General features: G+C 39.8%; 1 protein-coding gene across 1 annotated transcript in view; it reads left to right on the forward strand.

Annotated features, from left to right (window-relative positions):
* The window catches only part of CCDC148 (coiled-coil domain containing 148), a 212,964-nt gene that overhangs the window by 38,501 nt on the left and 161,828 nt on the right, over positions 1-12,635 (forward strand). The window contains exons 9-10 of the mRNA XM_010859012.1: positions 4,988-5,126; positions 11,734-11,940. Coding sequence (XP_010857314.1) covers positions 4,988-5,126; positions 11,734-11,940 — 346 coding nt within the window. The remainder of the gene's footprint in view (positions 1-4,987; positions 5,127-11,733; positions 11,941-12,635) is intronic.

Consider the following 12,635-nt stretch of genomic DNA (forward strand, 5'->3'; position numbering starts at 1 on the left):
AGGTAAAAACTAACCTTAGTTATTTCATATAATTAAACTATTTTATACAGATTTTTTTCTACAATGAAAAGATGAAGGTTTGACTAGAAAAGATAAATGAAAATTTGAATTTAGAAATTCAGATACATTAAGTTTGATTTTATTTTAAATGCTAAGTAGGAAATAGCTAGTTAATTGTTATGAAGAAGTTATCATGTTTGAACATACCTGTTAAATTTTTATTATCAAGGAGACTCAGTATATATATTGTGGTGGGAGTTTTCTCCTTCACAAACAGCATCCTAATGGATATGTATGATGGTGTCATTAGTATCGCTGATGTGAATATTTGCTTTGAAATTTAAGCCAGCAGCTCTGGAAACTGCTATAAATACTCTAAAATAATAATATTGTGAGTATTTATATGTCATTTCCACTGGATGATCGAAAAAGCAAGAGAGTTCCAGAAAAACATCTATTTCTGCTTTATTGACTATGCCAAAGCCTTTGACTGTGTGGATCACAATAAAATATGGAAAATTCTGAAAGAGATGGGAATACCAGACCACCCGACCTCCCTCTTGAGAAACCTGTATGCAGGTCAGGAAGCAGCAGTTAGGACTGGACATGGAACAACAGACTGGTTCCAAATAGGAAAAGGAGTACGTCAAGGCTGTATATTGTCACCCTGCTTATTTAACTTATATGCAGAGTACATCATGAGAAACGCTGGGATGGAAGAAGCACAGCTGGAATGAAGATTGCCAGGAGAAATATCAATAACCTCAGATATGCAGATGACACCACCCTAATGGCAGAAAGTGAAGAAGAACTAAAGAGCCTCTTGATGAAAGTGAAAGTGGAGAGTGAAAAAGTTGGCTTAAAGCTCAACATTCAGAAGACTAAGATCATGGCATCTAGTCTCATCACTTCATGGGGACTATAGATAGATTGCAAATAGATGGGGAAACAGTGGAAATAGTGGCTGACTTTATTTTTCTGGGCTCCAAAATCACTGCAAATGGTGATTGCAGACATGAAATTAAAAGACGCTTACTCCTTGGAAGGAAAGTTATGACCAGCCTAGACAGCATATTAAAAAGCAGAGACATTACTTTGTTAACAAAGGTCCATCTAGTCAAGGCTGTGGTTTTTCCAGTGGTCATGTACGGATGTGAGAGTTGGACTATAAAGAAAGCTGAGGGCTGAAGAATTGATGCTTTTGAACTGTGGTGTTGGAGAAGACTCTTGAGAGTCCCTTGGACTGCAAGGAGATCCAACCAGTCCTTCCTAAAGGAGGTCAGTCCTGGGTGTTCATTGGTAGGACTGATTTTGAAGCTGAAACTCCAATACTTTGGCCACCTCATGCGAAGAGCTGACTCATTTGAAAAGATCCTGATGCTGGGAAAGATTGAGGGCAGGAGGAGAAGGGGATGACAGAGGATGAGATGGTTGGATGGCATCACCAACTCAATGGACATGAGTTTGGGTGGACTCCGGGAGTTGGTGATGGACAGGGAGGCCTGGTTTGTTGTGGTTCATGGGGTCACAAAGAGTCAGACACGACTGAGTGACTGAACTGAACTGAAATATATCATTTCTTATAAGCATGTTTTTCATTTTTATCTTACATGTACCAAAATAATGACTTACAATTTGTGTAACTGTGGTAATTGGAAAAAGCTGTTGAGATGTGAGGTTTCTAAAATCAATAGCAAATGGATGTGATCATTGTTCATAGCATACTTGGTTTGAAATATCTCGTTTTAATGTTATCATTTCATATGTTTATGTGATTTTAATGTTGCTAAAATGGCACCTAATTAATACATTTATGCAGTGTATAAAAATGCACTGAGTGCCACAAATTCTTCTGCTGCTATATTTTTTATAGCAAAGTACACTGCTTAATGCATGCTTTTATTTAAAAATCATTTTTGTAAATGTTTGCTATTTGCACTTTCTCTTTGAGGACAGCCACAATCTTACACCACAATTCAGTATGAGAAATCATCAAAGCAATTAGCTTAGAAGTACTTCTCCATTTACCGAAAGATTTAAATTATTTTTGACAATTATGGGTAAGATTGCTCGTACATTATCTTAGGTCAGGTTCTGTAGAAGCAGTTCTGAGACAGGGATTGTAAGAACGAGTGGTTTTTTGGGCAAAGCTCTCAGGAAAAGGATGGTAAGGGAAGCAGGATGAAGGAGGGGAAGATGTCTGTGCGGAATATCTCAGTGGAAACAGGTTACCGTTTGCGCATATAGTGAAACTCCAGAGCACAAATGGCATCACAGAGTTGGTCTCATCTTGAAGCAAGTGGACCGGTCTTCTGTGCCCCGGTCAGCCAATCATTGCTTGGGGTTGGCTCTCAAAGGTGGGTGGGAGAGTAGCCTCCTGGGTGAGATTATTCCCATTTGGCCCAGGACAATTCTCCAGAGGAGAAATTTACACCTGTGAATTATCAGCATCTTGATGATGGGAATTCTAGTTCATCAAGGTGACTGCACCTAGCTTCATCAGCAGTCTTTATGTAGATAAATAACAATTTAAAAGAGAACTGGGAGTTCCCTGGTGCTCCAGTGGCTAAGACTCCAGGTTCCCAATGCAGGGGGCCCAGGTTCTATCTCTGGTCAAGGAACTAGATACCACACACAATTAAAGATCCAGCATGCTGCAACAAGGACTGGAGATCCCGTGTGCCACAAGTAAGACCTGGCACAAATAAGTAAATAAAAAAAAACAAAACAAAAACAGAACTTACTAGACCTAGGTTCTGTTTCTTCCTCCTCCCCAGCACATACATCCCTGCACATCCACATTTGTAATCAAATATAGATGGAAATTCAAACTGTATTCAAGTTCTTTTGATTACAAAAACAATTTAAAAGCATAAATGAAGAATGGACTGTGGATCTATTCCCTTTTCTGGTTGCTTGCCAAATAGAAATAGAGAATTTCTGTGGCTCTGTGTGTGTGTGCTCAGTTGTGTCCAACTCTTTGCGACCCCATGGACTGTAGCCTGCCAGGCTCCTCTGTCTGTGGAATTTTCCAGGCAAGAGTACTGTAGTGGGTTGACATTTGCTACTCCAGGGGAGCTTCATAACCCATGGATCAAAGCTACATCTCTTGTGTCTCCTGCACTGGCAAGTGGATTCCCTACCGTTGTGCCACCTGGGAATCCCTTTCTGTGGCTACGTCTGCTGTTAAATGCATTTATGTGGATCATGAACGAAATGAGTTCCTTGAGAGAGGACCTGAGATACTGTCCATGAAGACTTGAAAGTAAAAGTCAGCCCAGTCATGTCCAACTCTTTGTGACCCCATGGACTATATAGTCCATGGAATTCTCTAGGCCAGAATACTGGAGTGGGTAGCATTTCCCTTCTCCAGGGGATCTTCCCAACCCAGGGATCAAACCCAGGTCTCCTGCATTGCAGGTGGATTCTTTACCAGCTGAGCCGCAAGGGAAGCCCAAGAATATTGGAGTGGGTAGCCCATCCCTTCTCCAGCAGATCTTCCCTACCCAGGAATAGAACCGAGGTCTCCTGCACTGCAGTCTGATTATTTACCAACTGAGCTATCATGGAAGCTCAAGAGTGTTTTAAATGCCAAAAACACCCAGGCAAGCTTTTTACCAGGCTTAATACTCCTATTTGAGATTCTTTATTTGTGGATGCCTTATTGTTGTCTATATATGCATAACCGATTCAGAGAGAACCCAACACTTAATTTGTTTAATGAGTGAAATCTTGAATTCTTTATCTGCTATAGATTGTTATGTCATACAGAAGAACAGCAGACTTTGTTTCTTCCTAATGGAATATTTCCAACCCACTTTTTCTTCCTATTACAGAGCTGTTAGAGAAGGTATCTTCTTTGAAAAATAATTTTGTTTCTTTCTTACTACTTATCCGAATAACAAAATACCTTAAGAAACTGAGTAACTTGAATGAGGATGGTAAAATGTCAATTAATATCAATGATTTAAAGAGTTTTTATTGTTTTAAATCTCCAAATAGTTTACAAGGGCATAGAGGACATATTATAAAAATGCTTTAAATTGCTTTAAAGTAGAAGACATTGACATGGTAGAAATAAACAATAGTAAGTCTTCATTTTAGATCAAAGAAATATTTGTTGCTAATAATATTCACTCTGATTGCATCTGTATTTGATTATTCCAAAGTATTAAATAAGAATAATGACATGCAAATAAACTAAATAATAAACAGACATTAATTCAGTCTACAGCTCAAGCTGATCCTGTAGCCTTTTCACTCTGCATAGGGCTTTGCTAATACTTCCTGTAGAACACAAAGCCTAGGAAAATTCTGAATTAAAAGTATTTTGGAGCATAGTGGCTTGTTATTGGGAAGGTGACTTGTAGGGATCCTATGAAAATGATTTCTTTATCACTTTGAAATCTAATGCCATTGGGTATCTTTTTACTACCAACATTTAGTCTTAGCGCCACAATGCAGGAAGTTGAGGGGATAAAGTAAAAGAGAATTTTAAACTTACTTTTAATATCAAACCATAATATGTCCCTTCCTCAGGCCTTAGTTTCCTTTATGTAATTGTTCATTTGTCTACATTTGTATTTTCCTTCAGTCTAGAAATAGAAATTTTGTTGAATTAGCAAAATTCCTTTTTAATCTATATGCTTAATAATTTATTTTCCAATGTTTGTTTATTTCATTCATTGTCATGCTTTTTAAAATATTGTTATAAGAAAGATAGAATATCTTAAAAATATGATGTCTCATTGTCAAACTTCTTCAGATTAAGCCTGGAACTCATGGCAACATGAAATAATGAAAGAACCCAATGTGTTAGAATTTAGAGCCTTTTATAGAGCAGACATTTTATTTGGCTAATGTATTTTTTTCCAGACTTCATTTTATGTAATCGTTGTTTTCTAACAGCTTAAACAGTTTGAGGTCCCTCAATCTCCTTTGACTGCTCAATAATCATAATATCATGTGATATTTTTGTTGCTTCCAGAAACTTCCAATTAAGTGATGAAGACCACTGGATTTACCAGGCTGTTTTGGATCAGTATCCTGGGGATCTCTGTGGCAGAAGGACTTTGTATCTGGACATGTTACAAAGATGTCTTCCACACAAATCGAGGCATGATTTGGTGAGTGCTCGACCTTATATTAGAGAAGGAAATGGCAACCCACTCCAGTGTTCTTGCCTGGAGAATCCCAGGGACCGGGGAGCCTGTTGGGCTGCCGTCTATGGGGTCACATAGAGTCGGACACGACTGAAGTGACTTAGCTTCAGTCCTTGTATACTGCCAAGCTAAATTGTTTTGGTGGTCAATAATTACTAAACTATACGCATGCACACACACACACACACACGCACACACACTCTCTCTCTCTCTCTCTCTCACACACACATCTTCCCTGGTGGCTCAGCAATAACAGAATCCCCTGCAATGCAGGAGACCAGTCTGCCATGTGGGAAATCTGAGTTTGATTCCTGGGTCAGGAAGATCCCCTACAGAAGGAAATGGCAAACCACTCCAGTATTCTTGCCTGGGAAATCCCATGGACAGAGGAGCCTGGCAGGCTACAGTCCATAGGGTCACATTAATTGGAGATGACTTAACAACTAAACCACCACCATAGACACACACACACACACATACGTATTTTAAAAAGTTATTTTTAATTGAAGGATAATTGCTTTACAATGTTATATTGGTTTTTGCAATACATCAACATGAATCAGCTATGGGTATACACATATGTTCCCTCCCTCTTGATCTTCCTACTCACCTCCCACCCCAAACCACTCCTCTAGGTTGTCACAGAGCAGCAGGTACATATATGTATATATGTGTGTGTGTGTATATATATACACTTTAAATGGTGCTCTAAAATTATTTTTTCCTAAACTCTAGAAAATAATAGGGTTATATGAAGGGTTATATGAAGGGTTATATATAGGGTTATATAATACTAGGGTTATAGGTATGAAGTCTGTTGTTTTATAAGACAGCATGGTGCATAACTATGCTAAAGCCTTTGTGGATCACAACAAACTGTGGAAAATTCTCAAAGACATGGAAATACCAGACCACCTTACCGCCCTCCTGAGAAACTTGTATGCTGGTCAAAAAGCAACAGTTAGAACTGGACATGAAACAACAGACTAGTTCAGAATTGGGAAAGGAGTACCTCAAGGCTGTATATTGTCACTCTGCTTATCTAACTTCTATGCAGAGTACATCATGTGAAATGCTGGACTGGATTGAATCAAGATTGCTAGGAGAAATAGCGACAACCTCAAATATGCAGATGATACTATCTTAATGGCAGAAATTGAAGAGGAACTAAAGAGCCTCTTGATGAGAGTGAAACAGGAAAGTAAAAAAGCCGACTTAAAACTCAACATTCAAAAAAAACTAAGATCATGGCATCCAGTGCCATCACTTCATGGCAAATAGATGGGAAAAAATGGAAACAGTGACATATTTTATTTTCTTGGTCTCTAAAATCACTGTGGATGATGACTGCAGCCACAGAATTAAAAGATGCTTGCTCCTTGAAAGGAAAGCTATGACAAACCTAGGCAATGTATTAAAAAGCAGAAACATCACTTTGCTGACAAAATCCCATCTAGTTAAAGCTATTGTTTTTCCAGTAGTCATGTATGGATGTGAGGTTTGGACCATAAAGCAGGCTGAGTGCCAAAGAAATTTATGCTTTTGAATTGTGGTTATGGAGAAGATTCTTGAGAGTTCCTTGGACAGTAAAGGATCAAACCATAGGAAAGGATCAATCCATAGGAAATCAACTATGAGTATTCATTGGAAGGACTGATGCTGCAACTGAAGCTCCAATGGTTTGGCCACCTGATGCAAAGAGCCAACTCATTGGAGGACCCTGATGCTGGGAAAGATTGAGGGCAGTAGGAAAAGGGACAACAGAGGATGAGATGGTTGGATGGCATTGCTGACTCAATGGAAATGAGTTTGAGCAAGCTCAGGGAGATGGTGAAGGACAGGGAAGCCTGGTGTGCTGCATGCAGTTCATGGGGTCACAGAGTCGGATATGACTTAGCAACTGAACAACAACATGTTGCATAAAAAGATGGGAGACCCCTCTGGCAACATTTATTCTGTGGCTTACCCCAGAGAGCTTCACCATGGTCCTCTGGGTTGCTCTGCTTGTGTTTGACTTCCAGGTGTCTGCAAATTCATCTGCCCATCTCAGAGATTCTGCCATTCCTTGAGTCTTGCCAGAAAATGGGTTTTTGCCCTTCCATTCACACAGCCTGCCACATCTCAATCCTTCTAGTCATGGGGAAGCCAAAACTTGCCTTAGGAGCTTGTGTCTACCTACACCATCCCCACCACAACTCCACTTGATCCCCTAGATGGGTCTGAACACAAATGCCCCAAATTCATAAATCAGAGTCTTGTCTGAAGTTTCCCTGAGACAGGCCTTGGAAGTTATGGTTACATTCTTTACTGGACAAGACCACAGAGACAAGGAAACAGAAGTTACCATGTGACCAATGAATTTCACAGTAATTCACTTTAAAACATATATGTAAACAAACATGTATGGACTCCTACCTTTTAAATATTATAGGCCATGCCATAAAATAGTATTACATACTCTGTACTTTTGTAATTGTTTTAAATCAAGTAACAATACTTGAGGGAGGAGGATGGGAGGGAGTTTCAACAGGAGAGAATATATGTATACCTATGGCTGATTCACGTTGTGCTTTGACAGAAAACAAAAATTCTGTAAAGTAATTATTCTTCAATAAAACAATAAATAAATTAAAAAAACAATACTAACGTGTATAGAATTTATTTTATGTCAGTCATGTAGTGCACATAATAGTGGATGAGAGAAGTACTATAATCATCCTTACTTTTCAGGTGAAGAAACTGAAGCAAAGGCCACACAACTAGTTATGACCAACCTCTCCTATCCCATTAATCCCCATTCAGTTATTTGTTTTCCTTCTGACCTTTATTTTATTGCAAATTCTTGTTATGCAAAAAATATGTTATATAATGTTAATAATTCATTCTAGATTTTATACAAGTCCTAATTTATTAAGTTGGAGCTTTCATTTTATTCCTTATTGATTCCATTTGTATCTGTGACCAGCTGTCATTTTGAACTGTGTGTAGATTTTTGTATTTGCCTACTGTTAATACGATAAAGATTTTTGCATTTACTTCTTACATTGGGATAATTAGTATGCATTTCTGTATGATGTGTACATCCTTTCTTAGTGTTTGACAAGTTTTAAGCATAGTCTTGGCTTTGAGGACTAAAGCTAAGAATTTATAGAATGGATTTTAGTAGCTGATATTTGATTTAAGTGAAGCCATAGCCTATTTCATTATGTACTTAGTTCAGTTCAGTCGCTCAGTCATGTCCGACTCTTTGTGACCCCATGGACTGCAGCAGGACAGGCCTCCCTGTCCATCACCAACTCAAACTCATGTCCATTGAGTCGGTGATGCCATCCAACCATCTCATCCTCTGTCGTCCCCTTCTCCTCCTGCCTTCAATCTTTCCCAGCATCAGGGTCTTTTCCAATGAGTCAGCTCTTCGCGTCAGGTGGCCAAAGTATTGGAGTTTCAGCTTCAGCATCAGTCCTTCCAATGAACACCCAGGACTGATCTCCTTTAGAATGGACTAGTTGGATCTTCTTGCAGTCCAAGGGACTCTCAAGAGTCTTCTCCAATACCACAGTTCAAAGGCATCAATTCATTGGTGCTCCACTTTCTTTATAGTCCAACTCTCACATCCATCCATGACTACTGGAAAAACCATAGCTTTGACTAGATGGACCTTTGTTGTCAAAGTAATGTCTCTGCTTTTTAATATGCTGTCTAGGTTGGTCATAGCTTTTCTTCCTAGGAGCAAGCGTCTTTCAATTTCATGGCTGCAGTCACTATCTGCAGTAGTTCTGAGCCCCCAAAAGTAAAGTTTCTCACTCTTTCCACTGTTTCCCCATCTATTTGCCATGAAGTGTTGGGACCAGATGCCATGATCTTAGTTTTCTGCATGTTGAGCTTTAAGCCAGCTCTTTCACTCTCCTCTTTCACTTTCATCAAGAGGCTCTTTAGTTCTTCTTCACTTTCTGCCATAAGGGTGGTGTCATCTGCATATATGAGGTTATAGATATTTCTCCTAGCAGTCTTGATTCCAGCTTGTGCTTCTTCCAGCCCAGTGTTTCTCATGATGTACTCTGCATGTAAGTTAAATAAGCAGGGTGATGATATACAGCCTTCATGTACTCATTTCCCTATTTGGAACCAGTCTGTTGTTCCATGTCCAGTTCTAACTGTTGCTTCCTGACCTGCATACAGATTTCTTAAGAGGCAGTTCAGGTGGTCCGATACTCCCATCTCTTGAAGAATTTTCCACAGTTTATTGTGATCCACGCAGTCAAAGGCTTTGGTGTAGTCAATAAAGCAGAACTAGATGTTTTTCTGGAACTCTCTTGTTTTTTCAATGATCCAGTGGTTGTTGGCAATTTGATCGCTGGTTCCTCTGCCCTTTGTAAATCCAGCTTGAACATCTGGAAGTTCATGGTTCACATGTACTGTTGAAGCGTGGCTTGGAGAGTTTTGAGCATTACTTTACTAGCGTGCAAGTTGAGTGCAGTTGTGTGGTAGTTTGAGCGTTCTTTGGCATTGCCTTTCCTTGGGATTGGAATGAATACTGACCTTTTCCAGTCCTGTGGCCACTGCTGAGTTTTCCAAATTTGCGGCATATTGAATGCAGCGCTTTCACAGCATCGTCTTTTAAGATTTGAAATAGCTCAACTGGAATTCCATCACCTCTACTAGCTTTGTTTGTAGTGATGCTTCCTAAGGCCCACTTGACTTCACATTCCAGGATATCTGGCTCTAGGTGAGTGATCATACCACTGTTTACTTAATTAACCATCAGATCAGATCAGATCAGTCGCTCAGTCGTGTCCGACTCTTTGTGACCCTATGAATCGCAGCACGCCAGGCCTTCCTGTCCATCACCAACCCCCGGAGTTCACTGAGACTCACGTCCATTGAGTCAGTGATGCCATCCAGCCATCTCATCCTCTGTCGTCCCCTTCTCCTCTTGCCCCCAATCCCTCCCAGCATCAGAGTCTTTTCCAATGAGTCAACTCTTCTCATGAGGTGGCCAAAATACTGGAATTTCAGCTTTAGCATAATTCCTTCTAAAGAAATCCCAGGGCTGATCTCCTTCAGAATGGACTGGTTGGATCTCCTTGCAGTCCAAGGGACTCTCAAGAGTCTTCTCCAACACCACAGTTCAAAAGCATCAATTCTTCGGCACTCAGCCTTCTTCACAGTCCAACTCTCACATCCATACATAACCACAGGAAAAACCATAGCCTTGACTATACGAACCTTTGTTGGCAAAGTAATGTCTCTGCTTTTGAATATGCTATCTAGGTTGGTCATAACTTTCCTTCCAAGGAGTAAGTGTCTTTTAATTTCATGGCTGCAGTCACCATCTGCAGTGATTCTGGAGCCCAGAAAAATAAAGTCTGACACTGTTTCCACTGTTTCCCCATCTATTTCCCATGAAGTGATGGGACCAGATGCCATGATCTTCGTCTTCTGAATGTTGAGCTTTAAGCCAACTTTTAATTAACCATACCTAAATTATAATTTTTTTTTAAGTAGGTGCCACCTTATCTTTTTTGCTAGGTTCTTTTCTCACATCACTTAGAGGTTATAATATATTAAATTCAGAGATGTGGTCTATACTAGTAAAATGAAGAATTATTTAGGTCGTCAACTCTTAATTTCAGGTGACATACCTTTATATAGGGGCCTCCCAGGTGGCACTAGTGGTAAAGAATCTGCCTGCCAGTGCAGGATATGCAAGACACATGGCTTCAATCCCTCGTTCAGGAAGAACCCCTGGATAAGGGAATAGCTAGCCACTCTAGTATTCTTGCTGTAAATCCCATGGATGGGGGAGCCTGGCAGGCTACAGCCCATGGGGTCACAAAGAGTTGGACATGACTGAGCAACTGAGCTCTCATAGACACACACACACCTTTTTATAAGGAGTATTTCAGAATCACCTACAGAGGTTTTTCAAACTCTTAAGGCTATCTCTCTTCCTCTTCTTTCTCTTAAGACTCATACCTCCCAGGGTTGGTATTCACTGGCAGTAGGAACTATTGATATCCGTGTAAGAATGTCATGCCCTTCAAGAGCATAGGATGGGAAGAGCTACTGTCAGTGCTATAATTATTTTAAGTTTAGATGTTCTAATATCTGATTGTTTCCCTAATCAATGGCAAACTGAGTTTTTAGAATTATTATCGCAATTTTTAATGTTTATTAGCACATGTCTAACCAAAGCACCTGAAGTCGTTATTAATATAACAAAACTGATTTAGATAGAGTATTTTTAAAATTATATGCAGGGGAAATCATGTTTTCTGCTCATAGATTCATTACCATATAGAAGTAGAAGTTGTTCTAGGACCACCTGGCCTGACTCCATCCTGTATGAGAACTTAAAAAGAATAAATGACTGGTCCTCAGTCACCAATTAGCCATGGACCCAGAAATCTGGGACTGGTACCTGATCCTGATTGTTGTATTTACTATTAAGATATTTGGTCTTCACTTTTCAAAATCATTGATTTTAATTCATTTTATTCACTTTTCTAGCAATGACATAACACATAAGCTCAGTTTCATAATAAGCATTTATCATCTGTTTTCTTTTCAGGTCGAACATGAGAAATATTGTAATCAATATCGCTTTGCTAAGGAGCAGCGAAGAATCCTGATATTGAGTTGGAATAAGAATCGGCGAGACTTTATACAGAAGGCTGTGCTGACACTGGCTGAAGCCTGTGCAACTCATGAAATGGAAAGCATGTTGGCTAAGGACAGGAAAAAGCAACAGGAAGTGTGTGCGGATCTGAAAGCCAAGGTGAGACGCTTTGCAGATGATGCTTCAGTATTTGCCTGAGTATTCATTTCAGAATTCACTTTTCCTGTTTGTTCAATTCCAACCTAAAATTTCTCTAAAAAGCCTATTTTGAATAAAATTGTTAGTTTGAACTATATGAAATTGCAATTCCTTTAAGTCAAAACATTATAAACAATCAACAGTTTCATACAGTTCAACCTGAAGTCGAACAGGAGGTAAGTATTGAAGTTTTGATTGTGAATATCCAATGCCAACTACGAATGCTATACATCAGCATGGGGTACGGGATGAAAATGCAGTGTAATTATAGAGTAAATGTCTAATACTTGTTCAGACTCAGGAACCTCTCGTTCTCTTTAAAGAGTTTTTTAAAAAAAGGATCCAGTTACGAAGAGGAGGGAGGATTTGTGAACAGATACGTTGGGGAGAGCTTGACGGGCTGTGTGAGCTCTCAACAAAGTGAGATGGGGAGCAGATTGGGTTTTCCTCCTGCCCAGACCCAGCGAGGAACCTCCAGGATGGCTTGGAGAGTTGAGTTGGGTAACCCTTGTAGTGGAGTCTTGGGGACTGGTGTCTGAGGCTCGCAGGGAAGTACTGCTGCTGCTGCTGCTGCTAAGTCACTTCAGTCGTGTCTGACTCTGTGTGACCCCAGAGACGGCAGCCCACCAGGCTTCCCTGTCCCTGGGATTCTCCAG

This window comes from Bison bison, unplaced genomic scaffold (genome assembly GCF_000754665.1).
Source record: "Bison bison bison isolate TAMUID 2011002044 unplaced genomic scaffold, Bison_UMD1.0 scf7180017864452, whole genome shotgun sequence".
In the NCBI taxonomy this organism is placed as follows: Eukaryota; Metazoa; Chordata; class Mammalia; order Artiodactyla; family Bovidae; genus Bison; species Bison bison.